We start from the raw sequence: 24,826 nt of genomic DNA, 5'->3' as shown, positions 1-24,826 counted from the left end.
ACGCTCTGTCTAGCTAGACACAGAATATACATCACAGTACTGCCACAAGAACACCACCATGGGCCCAGATACAACCGTCAGCCTGCAACCCGCACACAGCCAGCCCTGCAACCAGCCTTGAAGCCAGCCCTGCTCAGGCACCAGAGGCAGACCCATATGGAAGGTAATGTGTAGGAGTTGACGGACGACTGCCGCAGTCACCCCACTGTGACATAGTGGTTTATATGTGTTATAGGTTGTATGTAAAAAAATATATATGTGTGTAGTTACATGTATATATCTAATTATTGTTAAGGTGGTTGAACGTTAGGTAGGGAGAATGTGTTTTTAATGGGAATGTTATGTAGGTTTAAAAGTTAAGTAGGGGTATGTCACTGATTATATGTAAAAGATTCAATAGGTAAAAAGGGGTATAGAGGAGGTACCTCGGCATGAGGTAGCAGGATATTGAGGCTGCCTAGCGAGGTGCGATCACCCACAGAGGCCATCCTCTGGCCTCACACTCCATGTGGTTGGTACTGAAGTGTAGGTAAGGGGACTGTTGCGTCAGACTCATCCCAAGGGCCCCCAAGACGCCACCCAAGGAAGGGTGAGCTGATGAAGCAGATCCTCATTTAGTTGGTCCTCAAACCAACGGAATCCTAGGGAATAGGGAAGGGAAGGGTAGCTAAAAGGATACGTTTTTATTATAAATAAAGAGAGGACCCGCTTGGGATCACCAATGAAATTCAACCTGGCGTCTTTGTCCATTAGTGATCAAAGAACTCTGTTAACTGTGATTTTATTTGGCTGGTGTAGCTCCCCTCCATATCAAAGTGAAATGGTGGGTGGGGGTGGTGGTTCTCGTAAGGATTGTCCGGGGAAGGTAAGAGCACGCCCTTCCACGGATCAGGGCTGGAGCCCATGGGCTACATTCAACTAGGTCCATACTAGGAGGGAAGATTTGGTAAAATGCATACAAATCCCTACAGGTGGAGTTGTGGTTTCTTGCCTTCTATGGCCAAGACAGAGGAAGCTTTGCTGTGAAGGTAGTGAGACTCGGAGAGAAAACAGACACATCTGGGGTGGTAGTTGTGGAAGCTAATCAGCATCATTCAGGGAATGAGATCGCAGAACAAAAGAAATCTGAGTCATTAGGAGCAAGATCCGGAGACCAACCCAAAACGTGTAGAAGTGAGATATTCTGTGTGCCTGGAATCCTTCAAATGTGGGAAGCCGGTAGATACTTTTACAGTCGACAATGCCACTTGCACTTTATCTAAGCAACGACACTTAACCGATCATAAAACATCTCATTCCCTATTTTTCTCAAGTGGGGTTCCCTCAGGAGACCATTACAGGTCAAGTGTCCACCTATGGTTCCGAGTTTGGCGGAGTTGAAAACCATACTACACATAGACACCCTCAGAACATACAGATGGGTGGCTTAGTCAAGCGGTTCAATCTGAATTTGAAGAACCTCAGATGGACATTGGTGGACTACTATGCCAGGAATTACGATGATATTTCTTGGGCTCTGTTCCCTGTATGAGAACTCCCCAAGTTTCTGCATGGTTCAAGCTGCTTTATGGAAGGCAGCCACGAGATGTGTATATGCAGAGAGAAGACTGTCAGAATCAAGATGAGACCAGGCAGAAAACCATCAGCATTCTGCAGACCACCACAGAGCAAATTGGTCTGAGAAGGGATTTGGTCCATTAAGGTCTGCAAGAAAGCCAAGGAAGGCAAAACAGTCATACGACGATCAGGCCCGGTGGTAGATCAGGTTTTGGTGCTTCCACCCATCTCCTAGAATAAACTCCTTGCGAGAGGCTGTTGACCCTATTGAGTCAGACGTATTGGGTGATCTCAACTACCGAAGGCAGCAGGGTGTCCCTGGAAAACATCCCAAGTTGATTACATCAACAGGCTCAAGGCTTGGAAGGGACCTGCCGACAAGGCTCCGATAGTAAACACTGAGATTTACCATGAAGCTGGGTTAAACCCCAGTTTGCTGAAAATATTTCCAGAAACTATGAAGAATACAAGGACTATCGGACATATTTTGCAAATGTGCTTGTACACGTTAAAAAGAGCCACTGGGCTACATTGCCTGGAACATATGTACAAATGTAATCATACCAGTTGCTGGAAACTAGATGCGAGGTGGCCCAGACCAAAGTAATGTTGGAGCTTGAGATTATCACGGAAATACCACTTCTATTTTTGAAAGGTTAATAAGGGCTCATGGTTTGATGCAGAGTGGATGCCTCTTATTGATGAAATGGTCTGTCCGTCGAGGGTCTAAAACAAAGATTGGAGTTCTAACTGTGGTCTCGGGAGAAACGGGTGGGGAGGGAGGGGGGAATTTGTTTTATGTTCCTTTGAAGTACTCATGTGGCATTGATCGATCATTGATTTTCTGTGTATATTTTGTTGTAAAAGTTAATAAAGAAATTTAAATAAAAAAAAATTGATGAAATGGTCAATTGAATAGGAACAGTCACCAATAGCTTTATACGTCGCTTACCAAAAAGGTTATTGGCATAAACCTTTGGGCCAAGAAGTTTGGAAAAAAGGTATGCCGGACCCTATAGTATTCTGAATATCATCAATGGATTTCACCACCTAGCACAAGTAGGATAGAGTATTACAACCCTTTGTGGGTCTAGTCCGGTATTACTGGCTGCATATTCCACAAATTTAAACTGTGGCAGGAACCCTCACTGACCTCCTTGAGAGATCCAAGTACACCAAGATCATATAGACAAACACGATCCAGGAGGCCCTCAGTCGCCTTAAGACTAGCTTTGCCATCCGCCGCTCCTCACAACGTCAGACTTCAGTCAACCAAACATGCTCCATTCAATGGCCCTAGGCTTGGGTTGGAGGCCGTTCTATCACAAAAACACAATGGCTGCAGGCAGCCCGTCCTCTATAGAAGCCCGTAGCTCTTCCGCAGAGGGGGGAATTGCAATGTTCTGTAATTAGAACATCGGACCATTAAATGGGGAGGAGAAGCCCAAACAATCCCTTGCATTGTGAAAGGTCATTCTCATTTCCAACCAATGTGTCTCCTACCTGCCTGGCCTGGCCCAAGGGCACCAACACCGGGGTCCTTTGATGGTTCCTAGCTCTACAGCCTTACTAGTTTCAGTTGTATGTACAACTGAATGTAAACTTTGAGTAGTCAATCTGGGCGGGGGCTCTGGGGAAAGGGGGGTATGTGATGAAATCCCATGCTTGGATCTTAGGGTAAAGAGTGGGTTACCCATGGGGAACAGCTGGCACCAACATCTAAGCAATGAAGGTCCCGGGGGCAGTATAGGGAGGATACCATGGTCCAACCTACCACACCCCAGCCACGTGGCAGGTTTTTTTTTTTCCAAAGCAGAGTTTATTGCCTGGAGGGAACTGGGATTGAAAGGCTGCTTACGGATCCCAGAGACCTTTGGCCTCGTTGAACCCCACAGGGACGCTATTATGCTATTTTCCATAGGCTGATGTCAGGCCATAAACTCATATCTGGTTGAACCCCACAATGCTGGCGTTTGCCCCTCATTGATGACCACTCAACTTCCCGACACCCATTATGTGAGCCCTTGCAATGAGACATGTGCAACATGCCTGGAAATACAGGACACACATTTGTTATGGTAAAAACAGAGACCCAGTACAACGCCCTGCTGCACCAAAGGAGACAATAATTGGTATAATGTTTTCAAAAGTAATTTGTTTCTGCCACTACTGCCCTGCCTTCACTATGTTCGTTTTTTTTGTTGTATTATAATGTGTCCACGCAGCCTCTGCAATTGGTATGGCCTCCTGGCACTATTGGATCTGCAGGAAAATGGATGGGTTAGGAGTAGGCTGGGGTGGGAGGTTGCCTGGGGTAGAGGCAGGTGACATCGCAGACCAGTCTCCAAGGTCCAGTCCCTCCCCAACCCACCAAGCCTAATATTTCCATTCATTACACACTGGTAGCATGCTTTGTAACATTATAAAAAAGTTATCCTATAGATCGTGCCAATAATTTCAAAACTAAAAAAAGGGACATTCAAGGAGTCCTGCGGACACAATATTGCAATCCAATGTCTTTCCAATCGGGGACTAAGTTGCAGAAACAATCTCCCTCAGCACAGAGTTCCTCTTCCTTGAATGCAATGTCGAAGTTTCTCTGAGCTACCGGATTCTTCACAAAACGAGTGCACAAAGCTTATGCAGTCTGGTTCCAGTATGGACTTTGTACACTAGGAAAGCAGAAGCTACCAACATAGTGCAAGCAGCACAGGAAAGGAGCACAGAGCGATTACTGCCAAAGATGGCAGACACTCCACTTAGAGGTGTGTCCAATTCCTTGAGCCTAAATAAGCCTCCAGTCCACTCAGGGAAGCACGTTAAATTCAGCCCTCAACGAATTACCACTCATAGGTGCAGACACTCAGTGAAAGGACACAATACGAATGCAACCAGGCCCAGTTGTGAGTGTGGGGAGCAGGAGCAGGAGGCTCGTGTTTGTCGAAGCCTGGAGAGCAGAGGGCAACAGAGAAGGAGCTGGCTGGGGAGATTTTAGTAAAGCATGCAGATTGGAGTGTGGGCGAAGGCCGTCGCTATAGAGACAGAAAGAGAGCTGGAAAGATGGCTGGAAAGATGGCAGCAGCAGAGAGAATGAGGTAACTTCAATAGAGGGAAAGGAGCTAGTGAGATTAGAAGGGAAAGATTTGATAGTTGTAGCAGGAGTGGTGGAGACGTTAACAGCAAAGGATGAGGTGGTTAACATGGTGGCTGTGAAAAAGTTGGACAACAGCTTAATTGGTGTGGAGGTGCTGAGAGTACAACAGCCCGGGATGGTAGTGGGAATAGCCCAAAAGGGGTAGAAAGGAGATTGTGGTATCGATAAGAGTACAAGGTGGTAGAGGGGTGGTGGAAGCATCAAAGCAGCCCAAGGTGGTAGAGAGAAGGTGGGATCCAGGGGTGAGATGAACAGCCTGTGGTGGTGAAGAAGTGGTGTTGGTAAGGAGAACCGCCAAAGGTGGCAGAGAGGAGGTTGTAGCAGCCAAAGCAACCCTACGTGGTGGGAAGGTGGTGGTGGCAATGAGAATAGCCCAAGGTAATAGCAAGGAGGGGGCAGACAAAAGGCCAGACCAAAGCGGTAGTGAGAAGACAGTAGCAGATAAGGTGGCGGGGATGATCAATGTAGTAAAGGAACATGCGACAACCAAGGGGAAGAAGATTGGATATGTATAGGTGGCATGCAAAAAGACATCAGGATGAGGAGGACATGAGTGGGATGCAAGAAGCGTCTCCTGTTGATGAGAGGTGGGGAGGAAACGTGGATATTGAGCAGGGAGACTGGGATGTTATTGAGGAGCTAATATGCAAGGCTAATTAGTGGGAGGAGGAAGGTCCCCCAGAGGACCAGGTCAGGGGCTGGGCAGGCCCATAACGTAGGAGGAGCTTCCACTAAGGTAGAGGGAACCTAGCGCCAACTCAGAGAGAAAGTAGGAAGTGCCTACTGAAGAAAGGCAAGTACGGAATGACCCCCTGCTCGCTCTCTCCTGGCTGACTCCCTACTTAACTGTTGATGAGACCTGGGGAATAGTGCAGGCTTTATGGACCGGTTTTGCCATAGGGCACAAGCCCTCAAAAAGCCTGCAACTAACGCAGACTGATCAAAAGAGTTCAGGTCACCATCAAGCACACAACACACAAAACGATAGGTGGTGGAGTAAAATCTGACAAACTGAATGGACTAGACCGGTTTCTACAGAGGTCGAAGGCCCCACAACCTTCCGCAATGGGAGAGACAGAAAGACATTTGGGAGAAGACCACCTTGTTGGCTATTTCTTTGGGCAGTGCTTCGATTTTGAATTGAAGTTGATCTCTACTCCTTAAATAAAGTTTTAGAGCTACAGCACTGAGGTTTAGCATCCTTCTTGGTCTCAGATGTCCTACCTACAGGTTCTAAATGCTGTTTTATGTAGTCCTTTCCTAGAAGTAAAATAAACACAAAGCTGGTGTTCAATGATTGTGGCGTCTATAGTATCCATGGATCTAGGTGGACAGAAAGAATGTGCCACATATAAAACTTTCTCACACGCCAGCTCTGGCGAGAGCGAGTGATATGCATAAGTCAATCCTGCAAAGAATGAGAACAAGTTACATGCCTGTGTCAGCACCAAAAGAATAAAAAGGCAGCAACAGCTTGCAAGCTTCAGAACAGGAAGGCTTGCAGCCTCTGAAACAGGCCTAGGGAACTGTGTACACTCACTTGCAACATAGAGCGGTAGAAAGATGCCAGCCAGGGCAGCCCCCTGGAAGAGGCGCATCAGGAGGAACATAAGGTAGTCCAAGGAGACCGACACACCAGTGCCCAAGAGGACTGCCAGGAAGACCGAGACCAGGAAGGTGGCACGACGTCCAAACCTAGAGAGAAGAAACCACAGTGTTACAAGGCATCCAGGATGAACAGGGAACGACTCTCGTGCCAAACACGCATTGGTGAGCACAGGCTATAGGTTGTGGCAAGCAAGATAGCACCACGCATAGGAGTCACAAAAATTCCAAAGGGTGGACAAGGGAGAGCCTTTAGACATTGTTCCTTAATCGCCACCAGTAGCCCAATGAGCAATTTAGAAGTTGATTTTAAGCATATTTTAATGTTTCCTATCAGTATTCACCCCCAACACCCACATTTTTCACTAGGTCGCTGATGCAATAGCATCAGCGCCCGATTGTTATCAAATGCGCCCCGCTCCCGAGAGCGGGGCACATTTCATTTCAATAGGGCGCCTGCCGTGCCTTCTCCCACCACGCCAGCTTGGGGGGGGACATTGAAAGACTCCCCAGAACTGGCATGGGTGGAGGGTTAATGGCACCCCAGGTGTTCGCCTGGGCGGTCCTGCCCTGGGGCCAGCTCTGGGTGGGCTCACCAGCTTGTAAGTGTGCTGCCAGCAGCCACCCAAAGCTGGGCCCAGTGGTAGCATGGAGAGGATCCCTTTGTCCCCCACAAAGCACCCTGCCACCTCAGACCCCCCTGTCCCATTAAAGGAATCTAAGCTGCCGGCACAGAGACACTGCGCGGCCATGCTTGGCTCCCCTTGCACGGATATGATATAATATGATAGTTTATTTATATAGCGCCTATACACAATGTGTTTCAATGCGCTTCAAGGCAAGGAAGGGAACAAGGGAAAATACAATGACATTCTTACAGGCCATGAACAGTAAGGATGTTAAATTAACTATCGACATTTCAGATCGTGCAAGAGGTAAGACATAGATAAGGAAGGGAGGGGGGAGAGTGGGAAGGAGATAGAAACAGACAGGCGAGTACCTTACTAGGACTGACAACATTTCTGGTAGAGCCGGAGGAAAACAAAAGGTGAGGGAGAGGGGTGCTGAAAGGGAGGGGAAGAACAAAACAAGTGACTATCGTACTAGGCCTGACAACCTTTCAGAGAGTGCTGGAGGGAGGGGGGACAACAGTAAGGGATAGTTTATTGTTGCTTGTATGATGCAATAACATTTTTGAAATATTTCAGCAGAGCTGCAAATAGTTATTCATATGTTGCAGGTCGGTACCTAAATTGACTATGAACAAGGGGGGTGCCCATTTTACACATGGAAACCTATGGTCCTGCCCAACCAATTGTACTGCTTTCAAGGCTTTAGGGTCACATAATCTTGCATGTTGGCACTAGTAGACCAGTATTTGTGAACTATACAGGAATCCAACATCACATGTCCAAACAATGACAGGACTAGTAGAGTATCATTTGAGCGCTCTCTTACAGCATATTTTCACAGAACAGAGTTGGAATGAAGTAGCTGGATGAGAGAAGTTGAAATTCCACACTGGGCAATTCTTTTTTGTTTACTGTTCTATAATAGATAAAATAGTGACCCATTTTCTTTTTTTTTTTTTTTTTAATTTGATTTAATTGTACAAACAATTTTTTCAAAGGTAAAAATAAAAAAAAGTCCAATATTTCCATAGATTCCAAAGAGGTCCCTTTCAGCCTTAAGTGATCCCAAAGAAAGCACGAAAAGAAAGTCCCTTCCATGTCCTCCATTTTGATAATGTTTATTTCGCTGCCTGACCTGTTGGATTCTTTACGTAGTTCTAGTTATTCTCAAGGTCTTTAACTAGTTTCTGTTGTCAAGCTTCCTTCCATTTATTTATTTATTTAATCCTTTAAGTCTCTTCGTGTACTCACACATTTTCACACATGAAGTCTTTCACTTCGATGAAATTCTTTTTATTCCCCTGGAAGTTCCTCCTATTACTTTTACTTAGTTGTTAGCTTAAGGTTTTCAAAGAAGGATGCTACTGCGATCACATTTTTGTTATTTTCTCCTTCGTTAAAGGCTTGCCACCAGTTATCCTCTGTCAGTGTGGAAAACGATTGCATTATTTTCCCTAGATAAGCTGCTCTCGATGTATTGGTACCTTCACATTCGAGTAGAAGATGTCGACTAGTTTCAACTGTCTCCTCTGATTTGCAGTATCTACATTTATTATCTGATGACAATTTCCTTATAAATTGGATTTCGTTAGTATGTAGTTGATTTAATCGAAATCCGGGAACTTTTTCAGATAGCCTCTTGTATCGTATAGTTTTTTCGGGGCTGTTGGGAAATCTTTCATCAGCTTATATGATCGCGCTATGTCCTCTGTCCTAATCCAATCTGCTTCAAATAGTTTTTTTGATATTTTGGCTGGGTTTGTTTCAAGTATCTCTTCCGCGACATCTAGATCTTTCAATAACTTCCTATTTCTCAGCTTCCAATCTTTTAGTGCCAGAATCTTGTTCGTTGTCATCTCGTTTTTCACCAACGCCAAAGGTTTTAGTTTATTCTTCAGTTGGAGTTTTCGATATAGCATTAGCATGTTTCTCTCCTGGATCGCTTTTAATGACACGAGACATAGCTCTCTCCTTAACAGTGGCATAGGTGTAGATTGTGCCAGATTAAGCACTTTCTTCCAGAAATAGCTCTCTAGTTTAATCCACAGTATGTCAGGTATTAGGAACATTGCATCCGCTCCATAAAGGATTGCAGGGACCACCTTTGCCTTATAGAAGTTGATAACTGCCAATAATGAAAATTTCCCGTATTTTTTGTCAATCATCCTTGCTTGTGTTGTTAACGTTTTTATCTTTGTCCATAGCAGATTTTGCATTGTTATTTCTGACTCGTTGATTGACATCATGACTCCCAGATATTTGAAGTCTTTTACTTTTTCCAATTTTAGCCCCTCCGCAAACCAGTTCTGTTTGCTTTGATTCTTCTTTTTCTTGCCTTCCCAGGCCATTATTTTGTTTTTTTCTGGATTTAACTTTAGGTTATTCTGCTTCAGATATATGATCAGATTCGTCAACTGTCTTTGCAGACCTATCGGCGTGTTATCCATCAAAATAATATCGTCTGCATATAACAAGCGCGATATTTTTTCACCACCAATAGCAGGAGGGAAGCATCTTATTACCTTCTCGTGCTCAGCGTAATCAGCGATGTATGCGTTAAATAATGCCGGGGCCAAGGGGCAGCCTTGTTTCACCCCCCTGGAAGTTGGAATTTCCCTCGACATTAATCCATCTTGCCCAAGCCTTACTTTAATAGATGTGTCCTGGTACAATGTTTGAATCGGGCCCATAATAGCTGGAGGGCATTTCATAGCGTCCAGCTTTTCCCATAGTTTGTCCCTGTTGACCTGGTCAAACGCCTGTACCAGGTCAACAAATGCCATATATACGGGTTGACCGGTCTGCATAGCCTTGGCCTTGATTGTTGTTAGCGTCAGTATATTGATCGATGTTCCTGCATTTTTTACAAATCCTGTCTGGAATGGATCTCCCCCGTTTTTGGCTATGAGCCAGGCTTGAAATGCTTCCAAGGCGAGCCCGCCGTATATTTTCCCAATGACATCCAACAAGGATATTGGGCGGTAGTGGCATGGGTCTTCTCGATTTCCACGTTTAAAGATTGGAACCACTATCGCTTTTCTCCATGAAGCTGGTATATTTTGCTCCTGGTTGCAGGTTTTAAAGATGTTACTAATCAAGGGAGCCCATATTTTTTGGTGTTGTTTTAGGTCACTATTTGTGATCCCATCCGGCCCCGGGGCCCTTGAGTTGTTAAGTTTTTTGATTTTTGCCAGGATATCTTCTTCCTTTGTTGTGATCTCCCACGGCGAGTCAGTCCCCTTTTTCCTTTTTCGCAGGCAGGCACTCTCTATGTCGGCATTGGAGCATATAGGTTGGAGAAGTGGGAGATCCAGCTCCCTTCTCCCACACAATTTTGTAGTGCGGTGGTAGATGACATCATAGTTCCCTTTATAAGGGTCCAAAAGTCTCTTGATTTTTTCCCGCATAATGTTTTTAACATTAGCTCCGAATCTGCCTGGTAAAGGGAGTGCCTTATTTGTATTATCCAGGATTTATAGTTCCTGTTGGCGCTCTTCCAACTTTCATGCGCCACTTGAGTATCGGATCTGATCGCCATCCGCTTTAGTTTTCGTAAAGTTCTTCTTCTTGTTACTAATTCCTGGTTATAGGCATGAAGATGATGCATTGGGGTCTTTTTGGTTTTGTTTGTCGTCTTCATGTATTTATTTAACAGAAGTGTGTAATCCGTCATCCTCTCTGACTTCTTTTTTTTTGTATTAACTTCCCCATCCATTATCCTGGAGTATTTTTCAGAAATCTGCTTTATTGCGTTCTCCGTCAGTTTTAACCTGGATTCCTTGATGTTCACATCTATGTCTTGGTTAAAGAGCTGTTGGGGTTTCTGTAAGTTCGCCCACCTTATATGCTGTAAATTGTGATCACTATTTTGAGTCCTTACTATCGCAAAAACTAACTATAGTTCCCATCAGCTCCTTGGACACAAATGTGTGGTCTAATGTCCCTGATTGTTCCATTCTTTGCCAAGAAGGGATCACCAGGTTTTTATCTGATCGTACCCAATGCAGGTTGTGCAGGTCTCTTGATCTCAATATTCTTTCGAGGTGTTCACCTCTTTTCAAGATTGGCGCAGATTTTGGTAAATGTGATCGTTGGTTTCCAATGTTCTTGCATATAGCATTGAAATCCCCTGTGATTATAGTGTGATTACACGTTTGGTTTTCCGCATTTTCATCTAGAATACTTATAAGATTTTCCAGATATAACTCGTCCCTACTTGACTCTGGGTTCCAGTACGTGTTAATTAGTAGTATGCGCTCTTCCTTTTCTCTACTACTGCTGTCTATATATTTCCAGGATATTGTTAAAACTTGGAATTGATCGCAAGAGTTTTGTTGTTCTATCACCTCCAATCCGATACCTGATCTTATTGCTGTAAGTAAGCCGGCTGTGGGACGGCCTTTTAGGCCCTGTTTTGCGGGTATAGCGAATGTAGAATATCCATCCATTTCTGGTTTCTGTGTTAACCATGTCTCCTGTAGACATAGTATATCCCATTGCCCCAGATTCACATCACTCTTTACAGTTAGGTGACTGAACCCTCGTGTATTCCAAGAGGCCATATCTATGAAAAAGTTTCTCCGTGTCATTAAGGAACATTCTTTTATCAGTTGGTCAACCTGAAGGATCCCGATCAGGTTTTCTGGTTGCTAGTTGTGTTTCTTTATATATATGTCCGACACTTTCCATGACCAGTTTGGCGGTGATCTCCTCACAATTTCCGCTGCACGATTGCAAGCATTGTCTTTTCCCTTTTCTGATTTAGCCTGCTTTCTTTCTTTATGTGATAGTTTGTCATCCATATCCCTTTTATAGTTGTCCCTAGGGGAAAAAGATCCATCTCCTTGGTTTTCTTTTGACCTTATACACGTTTTGACCTTAGAGCGATCTTGATATGTTCTTAGATGTTCCGACCCATGGTTACTCTTGCGGGCCGAATCTTTACTTCCTCTTAATCCATGTTGGTTTTCTTTTTCTTTTTTCTTCTTTACTGGGTGTTTTTGATTTTGTTCGACTTCACCCGTCCTTTCCCTTCCTTTTAGGTTTCCCCATTGAGTATTTCCGATGTTTTTATGAGGCGTATCTTTTATCTCATCCTCTTGTCTTGACGTCTTAATCCGTGATTTCCTTAGATCATATCCCAGGATATCAAAGTTTGCTGTTTCGTTCTCAAGCATCGTTTTGATAACTTCTGACTTAATATGTAGATATGAACAGTCTTTTCTCCCAGTTTCACAAGGTTCTACCATCCATAAATCTCGATTTTCGACGCATCGTAATCTTGGAATCTGTTTGAATAGGTTAATGATTGTATTTCTGTTTAGAATTAGATTGTCTTTAGACCTTTTTTTCCGTTCCAAACGAAATATGCAAGAGCTTTGTATTTTAGACGGGTATGATTTTTCAGTTTGATCTTTTTTTGGTATTTTTTGTCTCTGCTCATTACTCCACCTTTGTTTCCGGCTTGTCGGAGAATAATTTCTATCCATGATGTTCCTGGGTTTATTTCTAGGTGGAGTAGCCCCTATTTCCTTCTTCTGGTCGGATTTCTTTCTTTGAACTTCTTTCCGGCCTGCTGTACATTTCTCTGTCCGCTTACTTTCCTCTAGGGTTAAATTTCCTTTCCCTATTGTAAACAGCCTCTTGTCTTGATTTTCTTTTTGATTGTTTGCAACCTTATCAGCCTCTCCAGATTTATCATTCTCTCCTATGATACAAACCTTCTTCTTAGGTTCCATTTCCATGTTAGAGAGGTCCAGTATGACTGCTTTTCTTTTAAATCTTGCAGATGCGATATTTTCTGTTTCGTATTCGTCCACTGTATATACGCTCCATTCACTTATATCAGTTCCTGAATCTATTGTCTCGTCAAGTGGTTGACTACAGTTAGTAATAATTTTATTTGTTGTCTTACTGGCATTTTTTTCCGTGCACATTTTCTTTCTTGTTTGTTTAGACTGGCCATTATCGTTCACTGTACTTGTTAATGATTGTGGACTGCTCACAATTGATTTTTGATTAGTGAATATTCCAAATGTGAAATTTGTTTTAGTTCCTGCCTCTTTCTCTTTCCCCTTCTGGGTTATAGCCACTTTTTCTTTCTGTTGTTTTGTCTGCTTATTCTTTACTTCCAACCCATCTTGGGTCTCCTTTCTTGCTATTTTAGTGTTTCCATTTGGTTCTTTTGAGGACACTTTTTTCCCACCTTCTATCACATTCTTCTTCTCCAGATCTGAGTTCGTCGGTGAAATTCCTCCGTTCTCTTTCTCTGTCCGCCCGTCTTCATGTATTTTCAATAACCTGTCTTTTGCTGTTACATATCCTTCCAGATATGTTAATTTCGTGTTCATGAGGGCGATCAAAGAAGTCTGGTCCCTTGCTGTATCATTTAAAGCCTCATATAGCTTTGTGAAGGGTGCTAGAGCTATGGTTAGAGTCGACATTATAGACATTAAGTCTGTTTTTTGTGTTGGGTCGATATTTGAAGATGAGGGTTCTTCACTACCTCTTCTACTAGTGAATGTTGTTATGTTTTCTACCAACGTTTTTGATTGTGGCGATCTTATATTTCTGTTTAGGTTTCTAGCTGTTCCGCCCATTTCGTAATTTTTACTAAGATTGAATTCAGTTTGTATCCCGGCTTTCTCTTTATTCACAGAATTTGCTTCTTGCATTAAAACTGTTGTCTGCGTTGTAACTGACATTTTTTTGTTGCCATTGGTTCCGTTAAAAACAGAGTGGTCTGAGTGCTTATAGCTGATGTTTCAGGCCTAAGGGTCTCGGTCTCCTGCATTTGCGATAAAGGCGTGGTAGATAGACACAGACTACCCAGTGAAAAAGCGATCCTAACGGCCGGTTTATTAAAATGCCATCTGACCTGGGCATTATTAACTTCCTTCGCTTCTTGCCCTCTAATATCCTCTCTCTCTGTGACTGGCGTGGTGTCACAGTCTTCCGTCTGTAACACACTATTTAGTAGATCTGCGTCAGATATTTCTTCTTCTGTATACTTTTCCTTAAGTTCTTTAGGGCCAAAGTAGCTTTTTATACAGTCTGCCTTTGTTAGATTCAGCAAGGTCGTTTTATAGGCCGACTTTTTTTTTTTGCCTTTGAATTTAGGTGGATTAATCAGTAATTTGCAATACTGTTGTTTTTGGGATTTCTTTCCCTGCTTCCTTCTACCACCTTTTCCACTAATGTGGACTTCGTTTTTATTTGGTCTTCCGATTCACATTTCTTGGAATTATCCTCCTTATCTGATCCTGTCTGTATTTCTTGCGTCGTTTCGACTCCTCCACTTACGTTTTTCTCTCCAGACATTTTGTCAGTTATTATATTTGTATCTAATGATTCATCCATCTTGCTTTTAAGAAGTTGATGTAGACGATCATATAAGGCCGCGTTTGGAGTTGCAGCGATGTCATCAATATAAAAAGCGTCATGTATCGATGTTATTCTTCTAATGACTCATCCATAATTGCCGTTGTTTTTGTTGGAATTTGTATCTTGCCGATTGGGATTTGCCTAGGAGTTGAGTGCAATTCCACTATGATTTCCATATTTTGATTTGGTATCTGGGTTTGCTCAGGAGGGTTGTCGTCTTTTACAGGCGAGGTCAAGGTGTTATCTTTTTCCAAGGTTTCCTCAACTGATATTTGCAAATTAGCTGCGTTTTCGGTGTGTAGTTCAGCCACGTTGTTCTCTCCCTCCACCTCCTCCAACTGTATTTTTTGCCTTATTTCCTTCAGGCCTTTGCAAATTGTCTCTGCATCCTGTTCCATCGGCGGCTCTTCAATCATCTCTGCTCTTGCTTCCGTTGTTATTTCCTCTATTGAAAGGCTTGGTTCTGCCTTCTTTGCTAAATTAGTATTTAGGATAGCTCCTGCCTTTTCAACATCTCTCGCCATGCATGGTATTGTCCCTTCATTGACCAGATGTTCCACCTCTTTCACCCCTATATGGGTGTCAAAAGAAGGGACTCCCCCGTGGCTTACTCCCTCCTTTTCCATAAAATACGTTGGTCCAATTCCGGTGGTACCCTTCAGGGCACTCCCGAGTAGGGGGCCCCTGATTTCCCACTTTCCCCCCTTCTTTTTCCAACTGCCCCAATATTGATTCTGCTTTCCTCGCGGGCCACGAGGTCTCACCTCTCTTAGCAGTAGGCCATTTTATTTTGGACTGCGTCGAGTCTCTCATCAGGGCCTTAGAGTGTCTCCTCACCCTTTTCGATTTCCCCTCCAGCATGCCTTCTCTTCTCCCACTTGGACACTGCCCAGTCACCTGTGGCAGAGACATGTCAACTGGCAAATGTGTGGAAACCGCCTCATTAGTGATGGGAAATGGAGGGTGTAGAGGCAGCGGAGAGACCCTACCTTCCTCCATATTCTCGTGGGGAACTAGTTCGGAGGGAATCATAATCCCTACTTCTTCCTTTTCGAGGACCCCGTCTTCGGCCCGTCCCGGACCCTCCTTTTCATTTAATTTCTTACCTTCCAGACGTTTGAGCCTGTCCATTTCCGAGTGCACGCCCACCTCACACGCAGCTCCTGATTTGCATCTTGGGATATGTAGTGGATTCACCATCTCCTTTGGTGAGGCGGGACTCATCCTTGCCTCCTGCTGCCTCCAGCCACGAGCAGCCCCACAGCTCCAAACAGACTCCCAACAGACTTTGCCTCCGCCCTTTTCGCGACTCCGGGCTTATCGCCGCAAGGGTGACGCGGTCGGCCTTTTATCCAGCTGGTCCAGGTCACGTGATCAGTCACGTGATTGGTCTCTTCACAACAGTGAAGAAATACGCAGCTGAGAAGCTCCGATCGGTGGTTTAAAGGGCCAGAGCCCTAGTCCAATCCACTCCTTGATATATAAATGAATCTCGCCTCACTCCCAGTCTCTCAGCCTGCGCCACGGGCACACGCAGGTCAAGCACAGGAATGACACAGGGGTCACAGCTCCACAGACTCCCAACAGACTTTGCCTCCGCCCTTTTCGCGACTCCGGGCTTATCGCCGCAAGGGTGACGCGGTCGGCCTTTTATCCAGCTGGTCCAGGTCACGTGATCAGTCACGTGATTGGTCTCTTCACAACAGTGAAGAAATACGCAGCTGAGAAGCTGAGAAGCTCCGATGCGGTGGTTTAAAGGGCCAGAGCCCTAGTCCAATCCACTCCTTGATATATAAATGAATCTCGCCTCACTCCCAGTCTCTCAGCCTGCGCCACGGGCACACGCAGGTCAAGCACAGGAATGACACAGGGGTCACAGCTCCACAGACTCCCAACAGACTTTGCCTCCGCCCTTTTCGCGACTACGGGCTTATCGCCGCAAGGGTGACGCGGTCGGCCTTTTATCCAGCTGGTCCAGGTCACGTGATCAGTCACGTGATTGGTCTCTTCACAACAGTGAAGAAATACGCAGCTGAGAAGCTGAGAAGCTCCGATGCGGTGGTTTAAAGGGCCAGAGCCCTAGTCCAATCCACTCCTTGATATATAAATGAATCTCGCCTCACTCCCAGTCTCTCAGCCTGCGCCACGGGCACACGCAGGTCAAGCACAGGAATGACACAGGGGTCACAGCTCCACAGACTCCCAACAGACTTTGCCTCCGCCCTTTTCGCGACTCCGGGCTTATCGCCGCAAGGGTGACGCGGTCGGCCTTTTATCCAGCTGGTCCAGGTCACGTGATCAGTCACGTGATTGGTCTCTTCACAACAGTGAAGAAATACGCAGCTGAGAAGCTCCGATCGGTGGTTTAAAGGGCCAGAGCCCTAGTCCAATCCACTCCTTGATATATAAATGAATCTCGCCTCACTCCCAGTCTCTCAGCCTGCGCCACGGGCACACGCAGGTCAAGCACAGGAATGACACAGGGGTCACAGCTCCACAGACTCCCAACAGACTTTGCCTCCGCCCTTTTCGCGACTCCGGGCTTATCGCCGCAAGGGTGACGCGGTCGGCCTTTTATCCAGCTGGTCCAGGTCACGTGATCAGTCACGTGATTGGTCTCTTCACAACAGTGAAGAAATACGCAGCTGAGAAGCTGAGAAGCTCCGATGCGGTGGTTTAAAGGGCCAGAGCCCTAGTCCAATCCACTCCTTGATATATAAATGAATCTCGCCTCACTCCCAGTCTCTCAGCCTGCGCCACGGGCACACGCAGGTCAAGCACAGGAATGACACAGGGGTCACAGCTCCACAGACTCCCAACAGACTTTGCCTCCGCCCTTTTCGCGACTACGGGCTTATCGCCGCAAGGGTGACGCGGTCGGCCTTTTATCCAGCTGGTCCAGGTCACGTGATCAGTCACGTGATTGGTCTCTTCACAACAGTGAAGAAATACGCAGCTGAGAAGCTGAGAAGCTCCGATGCGGTGGTTTAAAGGGCCAGAGCCCTAGTCCAATCCACTCCTTGATATATAAATGAATCTCGCCTCACTCCCAGTCTCTCAGCCTGCGCCACGGGCACACGCAGGTCAAGCACAGGAATGACACAGGGGTCACAGCTCCACAGACTCCCAACAGACTTTGCCTCCGCCCTTTTCGCGACTCCGGGCTTATCGCCGCAAGGGTGACGCGGTCGGCCTTTTATCCAGCTGGTCCAGGTCACGTGATCAGTCACGTGATTGGTCTCTTCACAACAGTGAAGAAATACGCAGCTGAGAAGCGGAGAAGCTCCGATGCGGTGGTTTAAAGGGCCAGAGCCCTAGTCCAATCCACTCCTTGATATATAAATGAATCTCGCCTCACTCCCAGTCTCTCAGCCTGCGCCACGGGCACACGCAGGTCAAGCACAGGAATGACACAGGGGTCACAGCTCCACAGACTCCCAACAGACTTTGCCTCCGCCCTTTTCGCGACTCCGGGCTTATCGCCGCAAGGGTGACGCGGTCGGCCTTTTATCCAGCTGGTCCAGGTCACGTGATCAGTCACGTGATTGGTCTCTTCACAACAGTGAAGAAATACGCAGCTGAGAAGCTGAGAAGCTCCGATGCGGTGGTTTAAAGGGCCAGAGCCGTAGTCCAATCCACTCCTTGATATATAAATGAATCTCGCCTCACTCCCAGTCTCTCAGCATGCGCCACGGGCACACGCAGGTTAAGCACAGGAATGACACAGGGGTCACAGCTCCACAGACTCCCAACAGACTTTGCCTCCGCCCTTTTCGCGACTCCGGGCTTTTCTCTTCTATATATGTATGCACGCACTGCTGGTAGCTAGATAGCTAGATGTGTGCCATATAAACCACAAGCAACGGAGCAAAACACACAAAAAAGGGGCAAGAATACAGAAAAATGACGGAGAGAACAGGGGAGGCCCAGCACACCTGTCTTCGAATGCCACCCGGGTGCTTTCGGCCTTTCACACTTGCGCAATCAATAAAAATGAGTTCGGATATTTTCATTGCATCGTAATTAACAGATGCTACTATTCCCAAGAAAGAAAAAACTACCGGTCCCGGTTACACACAAAAGAAAAACACTGACAAACTAAATATATTTCACCTTTATTTTATGATGACCCCCCACCCTGCGTTTATATGGTGTAGGATCGCCCTACCCTATAAGGAAATTCGATCTACGCCACGGGTGAGGGCGTGGTATACTGAACGCAGGGGAGTATCCAGCGTTGCAAGAGTGGGGTGGGGGGTGGTGGGGAAGTCACGAAAAAAGGTGCTACTTTCCCCCCCAAATGCGGTGCACGCAATTCCATATGGTCTCATTCACGCCCCCAAACCGGCCACTCATACCCCAATCTACTTTTTTGGTACCATTAGTGGCAGATGGCATTTAAACACAGAACAAAAAAAAACTAAAAAAAACTGAAGAACATTACAGATGCAGGAAACTCATCTATTGGAGCGCTGTCCAGGTTCTCCAGGACAAAATACATGCAAACCTCCTCATTTGCATATGGAGTTCACCAACAGAAGTGACTTCACAGAAAAGGACATTATAAGGAGCATCATCAGTCTTTGATACTTGTAGGCACCATGGAAGTGACTTTAGAAGAAGTTGCCATATGTAAGCCAAGTGGCAAATAACTTTGGGGTGCAAAATACCTAAATTGCACTATATTTATATATGGAGCAACTCTATAGTCAGGATTAAAAAAAAAATAGCATGATATATTAACATAAGCTCTGAAGTGAATCACAGAGCTGTAGATAAAGACACAGCGTGATTAAATGATCTGCCCAGGATCACACACTTTGGTTAAATGGTGAAACTGGGATGTGGACAATTTAAGCAATTGAGCACATCTTCACAGGTTAAGTTGATATACATATTCATTAAGGTTTCCCTTTGGATTTAATGTGCTTGACTAATGCTTTATTTATTGCAATGCCTTGGAAGCAAAGCGCATTACATAAGAAACTAGCCTTTCATAATTAACTTTACACTATATACATCATCATAGAAATATATTGAGCAATAAGAGGATGGCTTTAGTTTTATTCTCCCCATCCTGCATGCAAAGTCACAATAGCATCATGAAGATTAATGTGAGCCTAACAAATCCCCCTTGGGTAAAGCCATAGTCATTATTTCATAAAGCCTGCAGCATTATGCACCCTTCTCACTGCTGAGCACTCCCTCCCATGCACATTTGTAAAGGAACAAAAGTCCCTGCTAATAGCCTCCTCTCTCCCATCAGTGCCTAACGGCTCACAGAGCTCCTTGGGACACTACCCTGGCAGCGAGACACCTCCAGAGTGTAAAGGGTAAGATGTCCTGCTGCCAGGACAATGACCGTGCTGAGCAGGAATTGCTCAGCACACATTGTCCTCGGGACACCTTTCTCATTGGGCACCCTCATTGAGAAGTGTCCCACTGACAAAAGCCCTGCTCAGGCTCACAAAAGAGCCTGTGGGGGTGCAGCTTGCCACCTCTGCCCCGTCGCTCTGAACGCCACTGAATACTTGGAGGGATGCAAAGATTGCAGCTGGGCTATCCCGACTCACCAGTCTGGCAAGGTCAGAACCCCTGCCTTAGATGCGGCCAGTGAATGGCTAAGAGGGCTGGGGAAAGTTACATTCTGTCAGCTGGGCCGGGTGAGTCCATACACAGAGCAACGGTAGGGGGGGAGGCTTGTGGGGAGTGCTTAGTGTGGGGTGGGGGCACCTGGAATACTTTCACTGATGCGAGATCTCGAACAGTGATCAATAGATGTGGAATGAAGAAGATAGGTGGGTGTTAGGCAAAGTTTGCATGCAGTACCCTCTGGGACAACTACACACATCTAGGACTACAGGTGTAAGCAAAACCAACCTTTGGTATAAGTCTGTACCACACCGTTTTTGGTAGCGAGCTGAGCAGCCAGGCTTATCTCAAGAGGGAATGTGAGCTTGTAAGGGTGTTACACAGAGGTCTATAATTACAAGTATTCAGATACACACTTATACTTGAGGTTTCTTGGCAAAACACTTATTAATTTATTACACAGTCAGTTAGAAAACATTCACTAAAAGGAGGCCATCAATATCGCACAAAAATATACTACAGTACTTCACACTAACCGGTTCTAAAACATTTTCTATTTTGTATTGTTTATTTATTTATAGAGCGCACCTGGCTGTTAAGCAACTGGGCGCTTGCAAAAATAAAATCTTGGGTTACAGGTACATAAACATGTTACATTTGTTATGTTACAGGATCATATAACAAGCATTTCTTACGTTACAGTGTCAGATGACTTACATGTAGGATATGTTACAGTTTCAAGTATTTTACAGTAAATGTACAGAGTATTTGGTACAGTTGAAGCATTTAGCAGTCGTCGGTGTGAGGCCAGAGTTTGACGTTAGCTTTGAACACATGGAAGGAGGGGCTGGGGGTACTTTGAAGTAGGAGCAAAAAGGCAGACATTAATAAAACGAATAATAGAGTTACTTTAAAACAGTGCAAATAGTTTGAGTTCACCAAAGGAGTTGATTCAATGCAATAGGTAGGCCAAAGTCAATGGAATAGTGTCTTGTATGGTAAAAACGGTCTGGTATTTAAACTGAAAAGTCTTTGCCACGGTACTCGGAAGTAGTTCTCAGACGAAAGATTCATGTCGGGTCACAAGCTGACTGGGCCTGCAAGTTGCCAAAGTTGTACGCACTTTCGCAGTGAAAGGTAAGTTCTCTCGGTCGGGTTTTCACAATACTTTATTTTGAAGAAAAGGATGAAGCTAAAGACTTCTGTTCCTGGCAGTTCCTGTGGATCTCGCTGTTCCTGAGCCTCAGTCGTGGGGACAAGAGGGAGGCCATCGGAGGACTCCTGCACTGCACAGGGACTGGTCACAAAGTGGGCAAACGGATAAATCTTCGATTCCGGTAGCTGTCTTAAGCACAAACTGGTGTCCTTCTCCCTGGCTATTCTGTTTCCTGCAGCACTCTGAGGAAAATACAATCAGCTCTGAGAAAGGTGTCCTGGTGGCTTACGAGTTAATTGGTCCCACCAAATCAAAGCGAGATGTCCTTGAAGGGCTTCTGTGTCGAGATGAACTTGGCAATTCGGACCGGCAGCAGGGCTTCACACGGCAAACCAACGGTCCAGGCGTTGCAGCAGCCGTCCTCTTCCAGATTGTCTTCGGTTCTTTCGTTCCAGTGGTCGACTGCCTTCCAAGCCAAGATACTTGCCTTTTAAACAGTTTACTTCCATTCATTCCAGCCTGGCTGCCACTCACCCAGCAGGGTGGCTTTCCTTGCCAGACAGTCAGCCAGCCAATCACGCCAGAGTGCATTTGGGTCTCCTAGGAGACTAAGCACAGGGAGTTTCGGGCACCTCCCTCACTTCTTGCCCACCCCAGACACTCAGGCGACAGAGGTGGTCTTCAGTACTGAAGCCCGCCAAAGGCGTAGGAACAAAGGGACCAAACCTAGTATGGCGCGCAGAGACAAACTCTAGAAGGACCTTTCCAAAAAGAACTGGTGAAAAAAGAAGACTGGCACCTGTTTAAACAAAGGGGGCTCAGACGCCATCTTGAAAAACAGGCTCCCGTGATTTTTAGCTATCGGTGTTCGCCGTTGGGAAAAATCATGGTAGTTCGTTGTAAAACCAATGCCACCAGCCATTTCAATAGGAAAGAGTAGCATTTGACTGCTACATGAGTTTCTAGACATAGGGGATACTAGGTACATCCTCCAGCACTCTATTGGAAGATAGGGTGTGCTGGGTCTAGGAATTTAAAAAGACTAGTAAACCCAATTATACTTTACTTTCTCTGGGAAACAGTAGTTTATCCCAGAGAAGGTATTTAAACCTTGGGACAGCCTAAAAGGCTTCCATGTGTCACTGCACTGAGGGTGCTGTGTGACACACATGAAATGATGATGCCTATGGAGTTGTCTAAAACTCCATAATCAAAAGAAATAAACACAGAAAACAACAGAAGTAAAGGTACACAGTCCCAAAGGTCAGCAAAAGAGCTGGGGGTCTCTAAGGTAGAGAGGAATTAGCACATTTATGAGAATTCTTCCTAACACTAGACCGGTTCAACCTCGAGCGGGAAGCAACCGCCACGCAAGACCAAGGGCATCTCAGTGAAATGTGTGATGCACAAACCGACGTACACAAAACTAGTAAGCTCAACAACCTGTAAGGCACTACAGAATGAATGAGTACGTATACACCTCCGTTTAAGGTTCACACACCATCTAACCGTGTATCATATTTAATTTCTCTTTTCAATGAGGATTAGACCAGCGTTAACTGCAGGCAGTGTCACAGCTAGACTGTACATAATAATAATATTATTATTGCCTATGGAAAACACCATACACATTTAAATCATAGAGATATCCGTCGTTTTGCTCTACAGAACACACAACAAAGGGCCTGAATTCCAGGTACCCAAAGATTTGGCAGCAAAGGAATCAAAAGCACAGAGGAGTAGTGGTCATCCCAGGATCACGCAATTTGGTGAAGTAATGATGGGAGCTGAAGTGTCCTAGATCCAGTTTTGCAACCCAGCCAATAAATCACTCCCAACTCGGAGACAGATTTTGAGCCCTCGGAAGGGGGATGTGAACGAAAAACGTTGCCTAGGAAGAGCTAATAGCTCTCAAGAGTGCAACAATTATTAACTTTAGGGACAAATCTTGTATGTTTTTAAGTTGTCTTTTTCTACTATTTGTGATGTGTGTTAAGGGGTCTGGCCAGGTCAGGAAACCTCCCGGTCACCTCACCAGGTCTTGCTGACGAAATGATTTGGCCAGGATCACTTAGTTTACTCAAGTGGCAAATCCGCTGTAGCCTTCCAAAACCACATGCCCTCGCTTACCCCTCTCAATATCTTCTGTTCTCCTCTTCCATCCATTCCCTATTTTCTTTACATAAACCAACAAACTCTTTGACCTTTCCTTTCCCTACTCTCATCTTCAATCAGTGCCCCCATATTCCTCTCAGCTCGATCTACTCCTCTATTTGCCTTCCATTCTCTCTCCTCTTCCCCATTAAAAATAAATTCTTTGTCACAGAATTAAAATACAAACTGTATGCCACAGACCCATGAACGAGGGTCGGAGAGGTGAATCCTAATTAATCTTGCCCTAAAAATAAAAAGCACTGACGCACCCGACATCTCTACTTCCTTCACCTGACCAGAACTACGGTTCCCGAGGGCGTTCAACCTACCAGCGCTTTGAGGCGTCATACCAATGATATATAGAGCGCTATATAAATGCCAAGTAACATAACATTTTATTCAACAAAGGAGCATGAATTGAGCTATAAAAAAAAAAAATTATATAAATATATTATATATATATACACATACCCAGAGCACAAGAAAAGCCAGAAGAATAATCTGGAACCATCATTCTGCCCATTTTCCCATCCCATCTGCTCTTCCATTTCTAATCCATCCACCCCCCCCCTTCCTCCAGAGTCACCTCACACCCTTTTCCCCCTTACCACCATTTACGTGTACCACCACTTCCACGCACCCACACCAGGTCTTCTTGGCCTGGCTGGGGAGAATAGAGGATGATGCCTCCACCCCTCCGCGAGGGCAGAGCAACAAGGCCCCCCGCCATCTCTCCTCCAGCACTCAAACAATGCCTCCCTGAAGACTGGCTAGTCCCGGCAGGCAGCAAAGGAAGGGCCTGAGGTCCCGGCACATTGTTGTGAAAGGCAGACTACCCCCACACCTCCAGCATGTATTGGTTCATTTGTGGCTTAGAAATAAGATTTTGAAACACTTTAGTTTTTGTTACCCATTTTGTATTGCGTTGAAGATGCCAGGGGATGCTTATACAAAGGATACGCAAAGGTGGGGGCATCAGCAATTGGTAATGTAACCAATATTATCAGGGAAACAAACATATTTGGAAATATCTGATAACTTGCATGATGAATATGAAGGGTCACTATTAATACAAATGGAGCAACACTAGTGTGTTCAAGCGCGAGTGAGGATTTATTACAATAGTGTGCACTGCAAACTGATTAACATTTAGGGGCACCCCATTTTGGCAGGAGAGGCACAGTGAGATTAAACAACATGATTTCCCCAGGATCACATACTCTGAAGACCTTAAATAATAATACTCTGTTTTCTACAGATGGCTGTAAAAGTGCCCCAGTCACATCATAAACCAACCTGACCATGTATACATCAGTGTAGAAACATGTTGATCAAAAAGGGTATGGGGTAATTTTGTTTTGAAACCCAATTTGCATGGGTTGGACAGTTTGCACTTTTGTGCAAAAGGTTCCCTCTGTGCAAGTTTAACCTTTTCCACCAATCAGTGGAAAAATAAAGAGTAAACAAGTAAACACATATGCAAAATCCGCTTTACTCTTCATTTCCACTATGTGTATGAAAAGTGTAAATGTCTCCCACAATTAACAAATGCAGGAGGCATCTACAAGTGATTCCTATGGAATCTGCCTGCTT

General features: G+C 45.2%; 1 protein-coding gene across 3 annotated transcripts in view; it reads right to left on the bottom strand.

Annotated features, from left to right (window-relative positions):
- SLC22A31 (solute carrier family 22 member 31) overlaps nt 1-24,826 on the bottom strand; it is a 325,367-nt gene that overhangs the window by 115,888 nt on the left and 184,653 nt on the right. For all 3 annotated transcript variants that reach the window (XM_069635621.1, XM_069635629.1, XM_069635633.1), the window contains one exon: nt 6,252-6,406. In XM_069635621.1, the coding sequence (XP_069491722.1) occupies nt 6,252-6,406 (155 nt within the window). The remainder of the gene's footprint in view (nt 1-6,251; nt 6,407-24,826) is intronic.

Source organism: Ambystoma mexicanum, chromosome 1q (assembly GCF_040938575.1).
Source record: "Ambystoma mexicanum isolate Mex_15411 chromosome 1q, UKY_AmexF1_1, whole genome shotgun sequence".
In the NCBI taxonomy this organism is placed as follows: Eukaryota; Metazoa; Chordata; class Amphibia; order Caudata; family Ambystomatidae; genus Ambystoma; species Ambystoma mexicanum.
The sequence above is the reverse complement of the archived record's forward strand: the minus strand, read 5'-3'. Positions and strand labels throughout refer to the sequence as shown.